This window comes from Prionailurus viverrinus, chromosome B1 (genome assembly GCF_022837055.1).
Source record: "Prionailurus viverrinus isolate Anna chromosome B1, UM_Priviv_1.0, whole genome shotgun sequence".
Classification (NCBI taxonomy): Eukaryota; Metazoa; Chordata; class Mammalia; order Carnivora; family Felidae; genus Prionailurus; species Prionailurus viverrinus.
Window position 1 is genome coordinate 123,111,180 of NC_062564.1, and position 18,884 is coordinate 123,130,063.

The following is an 18,884-nucleotide window of genomic DNA, read 5'->3' on the forward strand; positions in this document are numbered from 1 at the left end:
ACATGTGTGCTTCATAAGCTTTATCTACGCTGCCTGGGCTAACGTTACACGGGGAAAACCCCTTCCTGACACAGATGTTTTGCATCCAGCCGGCAGGTTTCTGCCACAAAGCCGCCGCCCTCCAGCCTCGCGCAAAACCCTCCAGCTTTGGAGGCGACACCACGTGGGCGCGAGCTACAACGCCAGCAGCATCACACTTCAGGCACCGCCCTTCGCGCCAGACTGGCCTAGCGAACGCTGTATTCACGCTCCGCCCCCCGGAGCAGGCGGCGGCGCGACCACGCTGGGAGCACGCCCCGCCCACGCCGCGCCCCCCCTGCGCTGGGCGCACGTCCCGCCCACATCCCCAGCTCCGTGCGCCCCACCCCGGATGTCCACCCCTCACTGACCGGAGTCCGAGGACATGGCGAACCAGGTAGGCTTGCAGCGCGACCGGGCCCAGGGAAGAGGAGAAAGGGAAAGCATGGGCTGGAACCCGGTCGCTTGTCTGCGCGGGGCCTAGGCCGGTAGGCTGATATCAGCTGCCGGATCTGAAACGGTGCCTCGGGCAAGCTGCTCTGCGGGAAGGAATGGAAAGAGTCTTTGGGCTCCTTACTTGAAAGGTTTCGAGGCTTTTGGTGCAGCCCGAGTGGGGAGGGGGGCGGTAGAAAAGGTTTAAGAGCGTTCACGCTTTGCGTTTGCAAAAATAAGTAACTTGCCTGGAGTCATCTTGCTGGTAGCAGAACTACAGCCAGAGCCCGTGCTCCTAACTCTTAGGTTGTTGTGTTTCATGACTATAATTGTTAATTGAATAATTATGGTGCCACTAAAGAATGTATTTGGCGAAGGCTCCTGGGTCCCTTTCAGTAGTAACATTTTTGAGCACTTAAGGCACCAGAACTTTCCTCTTTTAATCCTACCGTGACGCTTCTGCGAGTATTGTCCCCATTTTGCACACCAAAAATTGAGATTTAAGAGGTTGGTCGACCTTAGTGGTTACATTAAGGTAGTGAGCCAGGCCTGTCCCTTTGCAAGGAACTGTTCCAGGTTCCTGAAATATACTTTAGACAGTAAAGAAAGGCAGAAATGCACGAATAACGTGAATAATCAGGCTAAAGTTGCTTAGTGTTTTAATGTTTTGCAAACTTTAGAAAGATTTATGACATTAAATGTTGAGGTTGAAAAGAAATGGTAAACGCTAAACGATCTTTCATACTTAACAAACTGGCAAGTTGTTTTTCTTTATAACGAAGTGCCTTTATTTGGAGAAGGTGAAAAATTATCCTGTGATCGTATTTGAAGTAGGGCAAAGTAGATTTAGGGTGGAGCTTTGTTTTAGAATTGTCATTAAAAGGAAAAAAATTTCTCAAGCATTCCTTAAAATAGGGGAAGGGGGTATAAAAACCTAGATTATTGGGGCACCTGGATGGCTAGTTAAGCATCTGACTCAGGTCCTCATCTCACCGTTGGTGGGATTGAGCCCTACCTGTAGCTCCACGCTGCCAGGATGGAGCCTGCTTGGGATCCTGTCTCTCCCCTCTCTTTGCCCCTCTTCTCATGCGCTCTTTCCCAAAATAAATAAAATTTAAAACAAAATTTTTTTCTAATTTAAAAAGAACTTAGATTATGGATGAATTAGGGGCACCTGGGTAGCTGAGTCAGTTGAACATCTGACTTGATTTCAGCTCAGGTCATGATCCCAGGGTCAAGGGATCAAGTCCCCATTGGGCTTCTTCACTGAACATGGAGCCTGCATAAGATTCTCTGTATCCCTCTTCCCCCTCACTAAAAAAAAAAAAAAAAAAAAAAAATTATGGATGAATTATATTTATTCTTGTTGCCTAAATTCTCTAGAATATGTGACTATTTTGAATTTGACCTTTGTGATTTTGTTTTGAGATTTACGGTCAGTTGAGGTGAAAACGTTCTAATGCAATGTCTGCATATTTTTACCATAAGATTTAGTATCTACCCTTTAATTTTAAAAATAATAATTTCCAGCCTCACCAATTTACACAAGCCACTCAGCTCTCTATATAGTTCAACTCTGCTTTCCTCCACTCTTTATTCTAGTTTAATAAACACTATTTGTTTCTGCAAAGCTACACTATGCCAAGCACTATATTAGTGAGTTTTTATTCATTTTCATTTACTCCTCACAATAGCTTTTTATATTTGTAGGTGTTTAATTACTATGATTTGTAACTAACTTTTTCTCATCCTTGGGTATCCTAGTTAAAAGTGAAGTTTTTTCAAACCCACCAATGAAAGTTAACAACACTCTTTCTCCACTTTGTGCCTCTCCCTTTAACTTACCCTTTTTGTAAGTGTTGACTTTCAAGTCTGTCTCCTATAAACCCCGCAGTTTGCATCCTTTATTCTGTCAACATGTTTCATAAGCATTTTGTGAACTGCTCAAAACTTTTGGGGGTGGGGGGAATGCAAAATAGGTGACAGGGATTAAGAGGTCAAACTCGCAGATATAAAATAAAGATGTCATGGGGGTATAAAGTACAACATAGAGAATAAAGTCAATAATATAGTAATAACTGTATGGTGGACAGATGATAACTAGACCTATCATGGTGATCATTTCTTAATGTATATAAATATCAGATTGCTATGTTGTCCACCTGAAACTAATACAATATTGTATATTAACTATGCTTCAAAAAATTTTTTTTTACCTTTCCTCATTACACCTGATGCTCTAGTAAAGGAGGCCTAGTACTAAATTCTAGTACTGACTAGAATTTCTAAGTCAATGCTATGCTTGAAGTTAGCATTTCTAGCTAATTAGCTTGGAATTTTTTTTCTAGTAGCCACATTAAAATTGGGTTAAAAAATGAATAATATGTCCATCAACTGATGAATGGATAAAGAAATTGTGGTTTATATACACAATGGAATATTACGTGGCAATGAGAAAAAATGAAATATGGCCTTTTGTAGCAACGTGGATGGAACTGGAGAGTGTGATGCTAAGTGAAATAAGCCATACAGAGAAAGACAGATACCATATGGTTTCACTCTTATGTGGATCCTGAGAAACTGAACAGGAACCCATGGGGGAGGGGAAGGAAAAAAAAAAAAAAAAAGAGGTTAGAATGGGAGAGAGCCAAAGCATAAGAGACTGTTAAAAACTGAGAACAAACTGAGGGTTGATGGGGGGTGGGAGGGAGGAGAGGGTGGGTGATGGGTATTGAGGAGGGCACCTTTTGGGATGAGCACTGGGTGTTGTATGGAAACCAATTTGTCAATAAATTTCATAAAAAAAAAAAAAAAAGAAAACTGAGAACAAACTGGGGGTTGATGGGGGGTGGGAGGGAGGAGAGGGTGGGTGATGGGTATTGAGGAGGGCACCTTTTGGGATGAGCACTGGGTGTTGTATGGAAACCAACTTGTCAATAAATTTCAGAAAAAAAAAAATGAATAATAAAAAATAAAATTGATTAAAATTTAATCCATTATACAGTATTCCCCCCACCCCTTATCCGCAGTTTCACTTTCCATGGGTTCTGTTACCTGCAGTCATTTGCAGTTCAGAAGCAGGTAATCTTCCTTCTGACCTATTGTCAGAAGGTCATTAGTAGCCTAACACTACATCACAATGCCTACCTCACTCACTTCACTTCATCTCACCAGGTAGGCATTTTATCATCTCACATCAGCACAAGGAGGAGGAGTACATACATATAGTGCGATAAGATTTTGAGAGAGAGACTATTCACATAACTTACTACAATATAATTCTGTTAATTTCTTACTGTTCCTGATTTATAAATTAAACTTTATCATAGATACGTTTGCATAGGAAAAACATAGTATATATAGTTTCAGACATCCACGGGAGTCTGAGAATGTATCCTTTACAGATAAAGAGGAATTACTGTGTTCAAATTACTGCCTTGACATGTAATTAATACTTTTTAAGTATTGAAATACTTTTACTTTTTTTTTTTTACTATGTCTTCATAATCTGCGTATCTTTTTTTTTTTTTTTAATTTTTTTTTTTCAACGTTTATTTATTTTTGGGACAGAGAGAGACAGGGCATGAACGGGGGAGGGGCAGAGAGAGAGGGAGACACAGAATCTGAAACAGGCTCTGGGCTCTGAGCAGTCAGCACAGAGCCCGATGCAGGGCTCAAACTCACGGACCGCGAGATCGTGACCTGGCTGAAGTCGGACGCTTAACCGACTGCGCCACCCAGGCGCCCCAATAATCTGCGTATCTTTTACACTTACAGTTTATATCAGTTCAGCTTGAAAGGCACACATGGCAAGTGGCAGTTGTATTATATAGCACAGTTAAAAGGGGTAGATACAGTAATTTTTTAAGTTTATTTATTTTGAGAGAAAAAATGTGAGTAGGGAAGGGGACAGAGAGAGAGGGAGGGAGAGTGAGAATACCAAGCAGGCTCCACACTGTCAGCACAGAACCTGACATGGGACTCAATGCCACGAACCATGGAATCGTGACCTGAGCAGACATCAGGGAGTCAGATGCTTAACCGACTGAACCACCCAGGTGCCCCTAAATATAGTGTTTTAAAATTCTCCCATTCTGATCCTCCTTATGCTCCTTCCCACCTTGCAGTTTTGCACTAAACCAGTGTTAACTTAAACCAGCTTTAGTAAAGGAATACCATAGGGTACGTGTTAAGCATTCAGATTCCTTGGATCCTATGGCAGACCTACTGAATCAGATTGTCCTAGAACCTGTATTTTTTTTTAAAGTATTTATTTTGAGAGAGAGAGGGAGAGCAAGAATCCCAAGCAGGCTCCGTGCTGTCTGCTTGACATGGGGCTCAAACTCAGGAACCATGAGATCATGACCTGAGCCAAAATCAAGTGTCTGACACTTATCCGACCGAGGCACCTAGATGCTCTGGAACCTGTATTGCTTTTAACTTTTTTAAATATTTATTTATTATTTAGAGACAGAGCACAAGTGGGGGGGAGGGGAAGAGAGGGAGACACAGAATCCGAAGCAGGCTCCAGGCTCTGAGCTGTCAGCACAGAGCCAGACACAGGGCTCGAACCCACAAACCACGAAACCATGACCTGAGCTAAAGTTGTACACTCACCCGACTGAGCCACCCAGGTGCCCCCAGAACCCGTATTTTTAACGTATTCCTAGAAGATCGTTAAATATTTGACTAATAAAACTTAACCAAAAGAGGCTTTTACAGCTGACCATGTAGTCATCTGAATTAAATTTTTTTAGTGAACATTACTTATATGAAATCTAAAAACATGCAAGGGGTGCCTGGGTTGGCTCAGTTGGTTAAGCATCCGACTCTTGACTTTGGCTCAGGTCATGATCTAATGTTTGGTAGGTTCAAGCCCCACATCAGGCTCTGCACTGAGAGTGTGGAGCCTGCTTGAGATTCTCGCTCTCCCTCTCTCTCTGCCCCTCCCCTGCTCACGCACACTTTCTCTCCATGTCTCTCTCAAAAAAAAAAAATAATGATTTTAAACAATAATAATCTTAAAAACATGCAAAATGATTCTCCATATCACTTAGAGGTTATGGTTTTTGTGATTCTGCGATATATTTTCTAAGATTAGTAGTCAGGATCTAAATAAGTAATTGATTATTAGTGCAGGAGGATAAACAACTTGCTCTCTTTTTTCCCTCATCTCAGGTTATCAAGTGCAAGGCTGCAGTTGCCTGGGAAGCAGGAAAACCTCTCTCTATAGAGGAGGTAGAGGTGGCACCCCCAAAGGCTCATGAAGTGCGAATCAAGGTAATGATATATTGAGGGCACTGGAAAAGGAGACTTACAATGAGGTCTCTGGATAGATGAATCCTCTGTGGATAAATCCCCAAGGACAGCGTTAAAGAGAAAGTATTGAAAGTCCTCCAACCTGGGAGTCACAACATCCTCCTCTTACTTTACCTGCTTCACTTTTGCAGCACTCCTGTCCCTCTTTTTAGCTTGTGATGGTGAGCTAAGCAGCCTTCCCCATGGATCACTGGATAACCATTCTTTCTTCTGTAGCCTGTGTTTAAGATGACTTTATAGGATGCTCCCCCTTTCTGCCAAGCCCATAATTTAAAATGTATGATGACACATTAGAAACAAAAGAAGAAATGGTCTTCAGTTTTGTTAGCGGAGGTTTCAAATAAGATTTGGGAAGAGGTTCCTGATTTGATCGGAGCAACAAGCAAGTGAAGTCCGCTTGCCTGGAGAGCTTTAAAATGTACTGACCCTTGCAGGCAAGAGCAGGGTTCAGGGGATTCATTAGTCTAGTGCTTCTCAGCCTCTGCTGTGTCAGAGAAATGAAGTTACCCTTGGAGAGAACAGCATTGCACAAGGCAGCCAACTGGATATTTATAGCATTCTACACTTGTTTTGATGTAAAATTAATACTTTAAAGTAGTAACCATTGAATGAAACTAACATCCTAGAAAAAATAAGCTCTTTTTTGCTGTGAATTAGAGTATCCTTTCCCCATCCTACCTCCAAACAAATGCTCATGCTCCCAGGGATCAAATAGCAGGTTGCAGAGCCCAGGGCCAAATAATTTCTTAAGATCTTTTGCAACCCAGACTTATGACAGTTTATATGTTTTTCTTTAAGTTCAGAAATGAACCTGATTGTGATTTTGCTACTGAAAAAGAAAATGTGTCCTGGGATATACTAAGATGAGCTGTTTGGGGCGCACTGGCTTCCCTGGGAAACAAAACAAATGGCAAAGAATGTTACCTTGTAAGCAGGTACATGGGTGAGAGACAAAGAAGCATAAATATAAACACTCCAAGACTTCCTTTCTGTGCGTTAAATGGTTTGGAAAGATAACCTACTTAAAAGCCAGATAAGAATAAAAGGCTGTTTAAGTAGTAATTGTGTGTGGCTGCTAAAAAGGGAGTTGGTTTCACTAAAAGCTCTGAATTTTGGCCCTAATAAGCAGGCAGGCATATTTCCGCAGTAGTCCATACCTTCTTAGGAGTCACATTTGTCAACAGTCACAAGGATCCCAGCAGTGAAATGGACTCCTCCCACTTTGTACACAGGTCATGTTCTCTCCACACCTGTAGGCACAGTGCCCATAAAATCACCTTGTTCACCTTCTTTTGCTAGCATGCACTGAAAAGGGATAGATGTACCATGTGTCTTTGCATATAAACACACCATTACTTTTATGTATCACTTAAAAAAATGCTGCCAATTCCAATTGTTAAGATACCATAGATTGTAAACACTTGCTGATTTTAAAGATTAAAATATGAAACAAATGTATCTTAGAATCAATGAAATGTGGTATTGAAAATGCCTTTCCTTTGACCTGTATCTCTCTGGATTGCAAGCAAACACCCTTAAATGCTCTTGATCTGCTAGATTATCGCCACTGCAGTTTGCCACACCGATGCCTATACCCTGAGTGGGGCTGATCCTGAGGGGAGTTTTCCAGTGATCTTGGGACATGAAGGGGCTGGGATTGTGGAAAGTGTTGGCGAAGGAGTTACTACCCTGAAGGCAGGTAAGGAGGATATCTGAACCACTCTTAATTTTATAATTTCAATTTATTTCTACAAGGAAATTATTTTTATGCATTGTTTCTTTCACGAACAAGTTATCACCTGAGTCATTTTTCAGGAAGAATTTTATTCCTTATCTAGGAAGCACAAATATTTGAGAGTTTTTTTTCTTTCTGATTTTGCAAGCTACTGTCATCTGAAACTATTTAAGTATATTTCCAAAGCCAGTTTGGACCAATTAAACAAGAATTTTTAAAGATTCATCGGTGAGTCAGTATTTTAAAGCCCATGACCTTGTTCTCCAAGTACAGTTTAAGAGCTTTTTCTCAATAAAAATTTTGAAACTTGTGTTTTTTGCATAGTCAGGCAGTGTCTGAATGATGTTGTGTAGGTAAAGTTCTGAGTTGAAGTTAACCTTGCAAAGCCACATGAGGAGTGGGGATTTGCAGAGGCTGACGTATCCATTTAGAGACAGATGTCACCTATTCAGAATAATGTCTTTGCATTTGTTTCCCAGGCGATACTGTCATCCCGCTCTACATCCCACAGTGTGGAGAATGCAAATTTTGTCTAAACCCTAAGACAAACCTTTGCCAGAAGATAAGGTTAGTATCTTTGTTATTTGGTCCTTAAGATAATAAGTAATTGTGTGGCAGTCTATACAGAGCATTCTCCATGAATTATTTCATTCCAGCTTTATGGCAGCCTCACTATCATTGGTATCCCCGTTTTCATAGATGAAAAAATGAAGATTCAAATTAAGTGGTGTGCCCAATATCATCAGCTATTAGATAAAACAGAATTTTCTGAACCCATTCTTCTTCCATAACATTCGTCTAAACTTGCCAAAACGTATATTAAGGAGGGACATGCTTAGGAAATTAAATAGAAGCATTTTTATGAGCCATTTTATTGTCCATGAAATCAAAGTAGTGAAACCCATAAGGTTACTAGGAAGACTACAAGAGATAACTTAACCCCTAGACACAGAAAAGGTAGTTTATTGTAATAAGGTAGCAGCACTTAACTATTTCTTTGAGGCAATTTAAGATGTTGTATTCCCCTTTTTACTGAGGTAAAACACATGTAATAAAGTACTATAAACCTTAAGTGTACAGCTCAATGAATTGTTATGTATATACACACCTAATGGTTATAACCACCCAGATCAACGTAGAGAACCATTCCAGCACCCTACAAAGTCATTCATATCCCTTGCGCTTCAGTGCCTCTCTCAAAGGGAACCACTCTTCTGATTTCTTTCACTACAGACTTCATATAAATAGAACCACATACTGTGTGCTCTTTTGTTTGGTTTCCTCATAATGTCTGTGAAATGTGTTTAAGTTGCTCTGTGAATCACCTCTTTTCTGTCATTCCAAATATACATCCATTTATCTCTATCCATTCCCCTGCTGATGGACATTTAAGTTGCTCAAATGTTTGGGGCTGTTGTGATTCATGCTGCTGTGAACATTCCTATTCATAGCTCTTAGTGAATATGTGACTACTTTCTCTTGGGTATTTTCCTAGGATTGGAATTGCTGGATGCAATACTGTGATTTCATTCAGATAACCAGATACATATTTCTCATATGTATTGGGGTCTTCTGCCATGGTTTCTGGCTCATAGCTATTAAAATTTAGTAGAATTTCCTGTGATGTGGGCTGTAAAAGTGCCTTTGTTATGTTAATGAAGGAGACTTTTGGAAAGCCCTTAGGTAACCTAGGGGTGGCCTGACCTTTGGTAAGGAAAAGGAGGCGTGGAAGTTGAATCAATCAATGGCCAGTGACTTAGTCAGTCATGGCTATAATGAAGCTTTCATAAAATCCCAAAAGGACTGGGTTCAGAGAGCTTTGGGGCTGGTGAACACGTGTAGATTGAGGAGAGTGACATACCTGGAGAGGGCATGGAAACTCCTCAGCCTTTCCCCATACTTTATCTTACGCGTCTCTTCATCTAGCTGTTGATTCATATCCTTTATCGTATCCTTCAATAACTTAAAGAGCACCTGGGTGACTCAGTTGAGCGTCCAACTCTTGATTTCAGCTCAGGTCATGATCCTGGGGTCATGGGATCAAGCCCTGCACTGGGGCTCTGTGCTGGGTGTGGAGCCTGCTTAAGATTCTCTCACCCTCCCTCTGTCCCTCGCTTGTGCTCGCTCTTTGTCTCTAAAATTAAATAAGTAAATAAAAACTGGCATCTGTGTGGCTCAGTCAGTTAAACCTCCAGCTCCTGATTTCGGCTCAGGTCATGATCTCACATTTTGTGAGTTCAAACCCTGCATCAGGCTCTGCACTAACAGCATGGAGCCTGCTTGGGATTCTCTCTCTCTCTTTTTCCACCTCCCATGCTCTCACTCGCTCTCAAAATGAATAAATAAACTTTTAAAAATAATAACATAGGTGTTTCCATGAGTTCTGCGAGCCATTCTAGGACATTAAAAGAACCTGAGGAAGAAAATCTTTGGAACCTCCAATCTGTAGCCATTGGGGTCAGAAGCACTGGTAACAGTTTCGGCCTTGCAGCTGACTGACATCTGAAGTGAAAGGTAGGGGGCAGTCTTCTAGGACTGAGTCCTTAACCTGTGGGATCTGATGCTGTCTCCAGGTGGCTAGTGTCAGAATTGAGTTGAATTGCCAGACACCTTGCTGGTGTCCAAGAATTGCTTTATGTTACATAGAAGGGAACACACCCCCACACACACATTAGAGCTGGGTCCATGACTTAGAAGATTGGGTCATACATAAAAGATCGTGTGTTCTTGAATTTGTTTTCTAGTGCCGTTGACAAAATTCTATTTTTGGGAAACAAGATGTCATTCACTATATAACATAAGTCCAGTTAATTTTGGCAAAGCTAGAACCAAAATCTCATTTTGAAAGGTAATTTCAAACGCAGTCTAACAACTTGGGACACATCAAGTATAATAATGGTATTGGCCTTTTTGTGGCTGCCTGTAGCCTTTCAGAGGGACAAGTCCTCTCAGAACATGAAATGTATCCCACATCACCTTTTGTTCAAGAAACTCCTCTGAGATAGAAGTGATTTCTTGCACTAAGGAAGGGTGAACAAACTTAAGTTGCTCTTAAAGATACAACAGTTATCTGTGGTAGAGCTTTGTCACAGATTTGTTTTTTGTTTCTGGTCATATTTTTTTCTCAAAGGAAATGTATTTTACTCTTGAGTCTAGAAGCAATCTATTTTCATGTGTGTATTTGTTTATTCCAAAGGATTAGCCTAAGAACGAACATCAAATTATAGTGCATTATTTTGAAAAATAATATTTAATAAGCACTCTGTGCCAGGCACAATGTTAATGCCTTCCATAACACCTCATTTGATTTTATAGCAATCTGAGATATGATTGTTTCTCCATTTTTTAGTGAGGAAACTAAGCCACAGAGGTTAATTAACTGGCCCACGATCACACAGGATTTGACCCAAGTGTGTCTGACTTTAGGACCTGTACTCGTAAGCAAGACATTACATTACTTACTTAGAATATCAAAAACAATTTTTGATACTATTTATCATACCAGTTGCTTTTGTGAGCTTTTTTCTTTTCCTTTATCTTTTATTAGTGTTACCAACTACACAGGCAACAAAGTTACAGAGAAAGAAGAGATAACCTGAATCCTTGAGGATTGTTAGCCTTTTAACAAAGCCTCCTGAAAGATCTAAATCAGCCAGTTTGGCTATTTGCATCACCTAATCTGCATAATTGCTCATAATCTCTGTGTAGATTCTGGTTTGGGCTGTATGCTCTAAGAAGTTATATTTACTCATAGTTTTTTCATGGAATTTTTTTTTTTTAATGTTTGTTTTGAGAGAGCACACAGAGAAGGTGCAGAGAGCCTCACACGGGGCTTCAACTCACATATTGTGAGATCATGACCTAAGCCAAAATCAAGAGTCCGACATTTAACTGACTGAGCCACCCAGGCGCGCCGGTGACGGAATTTTCAAATTATTTCATCTAATCCATAAGTTGTATCTGTTAAATTTTATCTCAATACCCTGACAACAAGATCCAGAAGGATATTGAATGTTGGAAAAGATATGTAGGATTATAAGTCTTTTGTAAGGTTTTCTAATAAGGCATTGCTGAAAGGTGGTAAATTATTAATAAATACAGTAGAAATCTGACTTTGGGGCTTAGCACACTTTCTTGTCTACCTGTCATATTTAAAACTTTTTTTTCCTATGGGTTTTGAAAAACCTGATTTTACCCTGCCTTTCTCCTTTTTTATTTTCTTTAGAGTTACTCAAGGGAAAGGATTAATGCCAGATGGTACTAGCAGATTTACTTGCAAAGGAAAGACAATTTTACATTACATGGGAACCAGCACATTTTCGGAATATACAGTTGTGGCTGATATCTCTGTTGCTAAAATTGATCCTTTAGCACCTTTGGATAAAGTCTGCCTTCTGGGTTGTGGAATTTCAACTGGTTATGGTGCTGCTGTGAACACTGCCAAGGTAAGAGATTGGCCCGGGTTTTAGCTTCCGCCTTCTAGTTTGATACAGTGGAGCTTTGCTGGAATAGTGAAATTGGCCCAGTGTGTTAGGAACCTAGTGATTTCCTTGACTCTCGTGCAATGAGTGCCTTACAAACTATGTTTACTATTAGGTGGAGCCTGGCTCTACTTGTGCCGTCTTTGGCCTAGGAGGAGTTGGATTGGCGGTTATCATGGGCTGTAAGGTGGCTGGTGCATCCCGGATCATTGGTGTGGACATCAATAAAGATAAATTCGCACGGGCCAAGGAGTTTGGAGCCTCTGAATGTATTAACCCCCAAGACTTCAGTAAACCCATCCAGGAAGTGCTCGTTGAAATGACTGACGGGGGAGTGGACTACTCCTTTGAGTGCATTGGTAACGTGAAAGTCATGGTAAGTTTTAGCTTCATTCCTTTTTTTTCTCTAGCTTACTTTATTGTAAGAATAGAGTATGAAATACATATACAGAATAGCTGGTAATCAACTGTTTATATTGCTGGTAAGTCTCCCAGTCAGCAGAAGGCTATTAGTTAAATTTGGGGGAGTCAAAAAGTTAATGTGACTTTTCGACTGGGCAGGGGGTCAGCTTCCCACCCCTTGTGTGTTTTTCAAGGGTCAACTGTATATCCGCTTCACTAACCTTGAGCAACAGCTTCTCTACACCTCAGTTTCCTCAGGTGCAAAATGCGCCTACTTGACATAAAGTCAGTCCTCCGCAAAATAGTACTATTCTCCACCTTGCTTCCTTTATTAAAGTCTTTAGAATTTTTAACTAGGATTTACTTTTATAAACGACGGGAAATAAAAGCTTTAAATTCTTTCATTTTGTGTTAGTATTTAGCCAGATTAATACATTTGGTAATTATCTTATTAAAACTTGAATAAAATTACATTGACTAAATATTCAGTTTGATCTTTTTGTTGTCATTTTTTTTTTTTTTTTAAAAAAAAAAAGCTCTGTGCCGCCACCCTTCCCCCAAAAGTTACTTACTGGGGAAGCAGAGATGGCCGGCACAACGCACTGACTCCTGTGATTTGGTCCGCTCTTTCCTGCAGAGAGCAGCGCTAGAGGCCTGCCACAAAGGCTGGGGAGTCAGCGTGGTGGTTGGAGTAGCTGCTTCAGGTGAAGAGATTGCCACTCGCCCGTTTCAGCTGGTAACAGGCCGCACGTGGAAAGGCACTGCCTTTGGAGGTAAGTTAATGGGTGAGCACATTTTCTCTTTTGTCATTTCCATCGGCAGAATTTTAATCCCAGGCTGATTTTTCGTTTTAAGAATTTTCATGGGCTACCTTCATCAAGTTGTTGAACAGCTATTTTAATAGGAGGGCTTCACATTCAGTCAGTATTTACCCCTGGGGCTGGGGAGATACTCAACTTCCTCTGAAGCAGGAGACCCGCTTTTTACACACAAAAAATCAGTATCCTGTTAATGAGGAAATAGTTGGGGGTTAGGGCAGAAGTTAGAAGTAGGTTCCAGGGATACAAACAGCATTGTCAGCCACACTCATGTTATGGACTTAAAGAGGTTATCGGCATTTGTGCTCATTTTTCCAGAGTGTCTGGTTGTCGCTGGATGTAATAATACCTCTTGTCTAAATAGTACTGATTTCAGTAGTAACAAATACAAAGTCTTCAACTGAAAATACTGTATTAGACAAAACTTTATAACAGAAATGAAAAGCTGCCAGACTGATCATTTTTCCCCTTTTGTGATCCTAAAAAACGCATGGTGGTTTGGGGTTGCCTAACTACTGATAGAATGCTGAGAAACAGTTTCCATCTGTTTTGCTAGTTGCTCACCTAGGAGGCACAGATCATGCCTGTATATTCCAACAAGTGTGAATGAATGAAATCTAAAGTTTTTGTAGGTTTTTTAAAAAAGTATATTTCTCGCCATCCTCTTAGGGAAAAAAATCACTTAGCGTGAATTTTCAATAATCTGAACTTAACAAGGTGTTGTTTAAGATCCCCTATCATGCCAGTTTTTTTCAAGGCCAGAGGAAAAGACCAAGAGGGTATGAGGGGGGTTGGCCGAAGTTTCTGCCTTTATACTATAGAATTCACCATAAAAATTGTCATGCAGACTAACCTCCCCTTTCCAACGAGCTGTACGCCTCACTTGAGTATATCAGAACAGACTTTTAAAGCCACACATCCTCTCAGGTCCTTAGCTGTATTTAAAAGGACATTTTAAGCCTGGAAGACTGAGCCAGGGGGTTGATCATAACCTCTCACTGAAGCCTCATCACCCCAGCACATGCTAGTTGGGAAAGAAGCTGGAGTATTGGGGTGTGATGGGTGTTGTTAAAATATGACCGACAGATGTAAATAGAAGTTTTGGTCTAACAAATAGAGGTGGCTGTACTTGTCTCTGTTACCAGGGGATTTAAAGAAGGGGGCACCTGGCTAGTTCAGTTGGTAGTGTATGTGACTCTTGGGCTTGTGAGTTCAAGCCCCACATTGGTCATGGAGCATACTTAAATAAATAATACTTTTTTTAAAAAAAGTAGAAAGGAAAAGCCCTATGATTTGTAAGAGAAAAATAATTAATAGAAGATATAAGGAGGCAGATTTGGAAAAGGCTCAAAAGAGGTTTGAAATGAGCTACAAAGTGTCCCTGGTGTAAAAGGTGGGAAGGTGTCTTTGTTGATTTATTGCTTCTTTCAGTACAAGTGAAAGATCGAAGCACCAATTTTGTTTAAAATCTTACATAGCTAAGAATTTCCCACTTTTGTTTTCAGTTTCACGGTTTCTGGTGTGAGATGCTATCCCTAATTTCATTGTTGAATTTAAAACCAAAGAAATAAGAGGTGCCTGGGTGGCTCGGTTGGTTAAGCATCCGGCTCTTGGTTTCTGCTCAGGTCGTGATCTCACGACTCGTGAGTTCAAGCCCTTCATCGGGTTCTGTGCTGACAGTGAGGAGCCTGCTCGGAATTCCCTCTCTCCCTCTCTCTGCCCCTTCCCCACTCAAGCTCACTCTTTCTCTCTCTCTCTGTCTCTCAAATGAATAAATAAACTTTAAAAAAAAAAAAAAAAGGCTTTAAAACCAAAGAAATAAAAGTCCTGTATTACGTCAGGTTTGTTCTTCCTTAAATGTCATCATTATAGAATCTTTGCTGTTGTGGAGCCAAATAAGTTTGTTCTAAGACTTCAGAGTTCTATCCTGGTATCTTAGAAGTCTCACTTGGCTAAAACCTTAATGAGATTTTAGTAAATCTTAACACAGAAAAAGGAAAATACTCAAAAGGCATTTACTGTTTTTTTTAACTAAAGATGTACATTAAATTCTTCTTTCTCTGTATGCTAATTTTGAAGTTTTTCAGTCCTCTTTAATTGATGAGAAAATCAGGGGGTTTTTTTTCTTTTTAATTTAAATTTTAGTTAACATACAGTGCAGTATTGGTTTCAGGAATAGAATTTAGCGATTCATCACTTAGATACAACACCCAGCATTCATCACAAGTCCCTCCTCAGTATCCACTAACCATCTAGTCCATCTCCCACCCAGATCCCTCCACCTTCAGTTTGTTCTGTGTGGTTAAGAGTCTCTTGTGGTTTGTTTCCCTCTCTTTTTCCCTCCTTCTTCCCGAATGTTCATCTGTTTTGTTTCTTAAATTCCACATATGAGTGAAATCATATGATATTTGTCTTTCTCTGATTGACTTATTTCATTTAACATAATACATTCTAGCTCCAAAAATTTATTCTCTTAAATGTCTGTCACCCACTAAGTAATAAGCATACTGCAAAGATTTGTTGGAAGAATTAATACATGTGTGATTTCTTTTAGGATGGAAGAGTGTGGAAAGTGTTCCAAAGTTAGTATCCGAATATATGTCCAAAAAGATAAAAGTTGATGAATTTGTGACTCACAATCTGCCTTTTGACCAAATTAATGAAGCCTTTGAACTGATGCATGCAGGAAAGAGGTAAGCTTCCTCGTTAGCTATATATTATAAAATGTAATGACTTGGGGTTTATGGAGAAGGGTAAAAAAAATACTTTTAGTGGTCTTAAAAGATATCATTTAGGGGCACCTGGGTGGCTCAGTCAAAGCGTCTTGACTTTGGCTCAGATCATGATCTCATGGTTTGGGAGTTTGAGCCCCACATTTGCTGTTACCACAGAGTCCACTTTGGATCCTCTGTGCCCCTCCTCTCTCTCTCTCTCTCTCTCAAAAATAAACATTAAAAAAAAAGATATCACTGAAAACTGTTTATTGCTTCCTTCTCTTACAGCATTCGAACTGTTGTAAAACTTTAAATTCAACAGAGAAAATATGTCCATCCTTTCACCTAAATCTTGTGGTCCAACTGGAACAACCAGACAAGCAGGGAGAAGCTCTTCCACGATCAGTCTCTTAGACCTTCTCTACTACTACTTCTAGAGTAACCTATTCTAGGGAGTGATATTTTGTGTATAATTCATACATCTCTAATCAAGGACAAAGCTGATAACAGTCCTAAATTAGCTTTCTGAACTCTCCTTCACATGAATAATTGCTAGCTTATTAAGAAATAGTCTAACATAATAAAAGTAATTTCTGCATATGTGTGAAGTTGTGATCTCTGTTTTATGCTGAATTCATTCTCATGGTTCCTGTACTTATTGTCTTCATTCTTTAAAGGAAAGCCAGAGGGGCGCCTGGGTGGCTCAGTCGGTTAAGCATCCGACTTCGGCTCAGGTCATGATCTCGCGGTCCGTGAGTTCGAGCCCCACGTCGGGCTCTGTGCTGACCGCTAAGAGCCTGGAGCCTGTTTCAGATTCTGTGTCTCCCTCTCTCTCTGACCCTCCCCCATTCATGCTCTGTCTCTCTCTGTCGCAAAAATAAATAAACATTAAAAAAATTTTAAAAAAAAAAAGCCAGAGAAAAAAATAAAATAAATAAATAAATAAAGGAAAGCCAGAGGAAACAGGGCAGTGGTGAATATCTTAACCTTGCCTTCTTCCATCCTCGGTAACTTGTGTTTAACTTTTAACAGTCTCTGGCCCGTTTACTAAAGAACATTTCTCGGGGCACCTGGGTGGCTCAGTCGGTTAAGCATCCGACTTCAGCTGAGCTCATGATCTCACTGTTGGTGAGTTCAAGCCAGGCTCTGTGCTGACAGCTCAGAGCCTGGAGCCTGTTTCGGATTCTGTGTCTCCCTTTCTCTATGCCCCTCCCTCACTCTCCCTCTCTCAAAACTAAACATTTAAAAAATAAAAAATAACATTTCCCTCACCATCAGTGGCAAAGTTCATGAGAACCCAGGGCTGTCTCTGTGAGATTACATTCTTGAGAACAGATAACCATGTCTTGTTCAAACTTAAGAGACCCACCCCCCCACAATTCCTAGTATGGCATCTGGCCCACAGTGGGCACTAAACATCATTGACGAAGCTACCCTCTGTGCTTAAGTAGGTGTATGTGTGTAGGTGGTGGCTCTATGAATTCTCTCAAGCATAGGAAAAATACATACTGAATTGCAAAGTTCCCAGCTGCTTTTTCAAATCTTAACATTTTACCATTTCTAGACCACCACCTTGCCTTTCGTCTCCAGAAGTTTTTTGTGAAATACCTGTTTACCTCCTTTCCTCACCACCCGGAATTTGGTGTTTTTCACTCATACATGTTGTCACACTTAATATATGTATCCATTAACTGTCTCTACAGCATTGAAAACCTGATAACTGTCCTATTCTGCAGCTTTCATTTTTTACTCATTGTGATTAATCCATGTGATGCTCTCACTCACTAATTTTAATACTGTGCATTAGTATTCACTTATATGAACTACCATAATTTATCTGCTGCCCAAATGATGGCCTAACGCTATTTCCAAAGCTGTTTCTATATTGCTGACGACACTGGTGAAACATTCTTGTACATCCTTCTCATGCTCACTGTGTTAGTAATCCTCATTACTTAGGATGTGTAGTTGGCCCTTGAACAACATAGGTTTGAACTGCACAGATTTCACTTATATATGGGTTTTTTACAGTATGGTTCTGTAAATATTTTATGATTATCTTCACTTTTTTTTCTCTAGCTAATTTTGTTGTAAGAATACCATTTATAATATGTATGTGTTAATCAACTGTTATCAGTAAGGCTTCCGGTCAACAGTAAGCCATTAGTAACGTTTTGGGGGAGTCAGAAGTAATACGTGGATTTTCAAATGCATGGAGGGTCGGCATACCTAGTCCCTGCATTGTTCAAGAGCCAACTGTATATCCTAGGATAAGCACATCTGTACTAGAAACTGCCAACATCGTTCCTCAAAATGGTTGGAAATCTTTACAAATTCAATGAGTGTGAAATGATACTTCATTACATCAGCTTGCATTTCCCTCAGTTACTAAAGTACTATCGTACATTTGTATTTCCTTTTTGGGGAAGTATTTACATCCTTTGTTCATTTTTCTATTGGATTCTCTTTTTCTGAGTAATTTTTAGGTGTTCTTATAGATGCCAGTCCTTCCATCAGTTTTAAGTTTTAATATATTTTATATTTTTATTTTAATATAATCAAATCTATCAGTCTTTTTGTGGTGCTGTTAAGTAACATTTAGGATTTTCTTTTATTCTGAGCAATATAAAGCAGCAAACAAAAAATGCTTTCTCTTCCATCCAGGTAATCCATTGACATTGAAAAAAAAAAGAAAAGCAACATATCCAAGAGTTAGAAAATTCAATTACAGAAAATTATATAAGAGCAACACAACATTCCCCTCCCACAAAAAAAAAAAAAAAAAAAAAAATGGTTGACTCCTAGAAAGTTCATGTATCTTCCCAGAAGTTTCAATTCACGGGATAGCACATATACATATCCTTTAAAACTACACAAAGGAATACTATTAACATTATTTTGCGCTCTTTTGGTTTTTCCACATGATAGTGTATTGCAGACTGCTGTTCCGTCAACACATCGGATA

General features: G+C 39.9%; 1 protein-coding gene across 1 annotated transcript; it reads left to right on the plus strand.

The window, feature by feature from the left end:
• The first annotated feature begins 272 nt into the window (after window positions 1–272).
• ADH5 (alcohol dehydrogenase 5 (class III), chi polypeptide) lies at window positions 273–16,519 on the plus strand. The gene is made up of 9 exons (XM_047855769.1): window positions 273–415; window positions 5,629–5,730; window positions 7,327–7,468; window positions 7,984–8,071; window positions 11,730–11,949; window positions 12,101–12,361; window positions 13,025–13,160; window positions 15,760–15,898; window positions 16,208–16,519. The coding sequence occupies exons 1-9, from the start codon at window positions 404–406 to the stop codon at window positions 16,230–16,232; spliced, it is 1,125 nt and encodes a 374-aa protein (XP_047711725.1). The 5' UTR covers window positions 273–403; the 3' UTR covers window positions 16,233–16,519.
• Window positions 16,520–18,884: the final 2,365 nt, after the last annotated feature.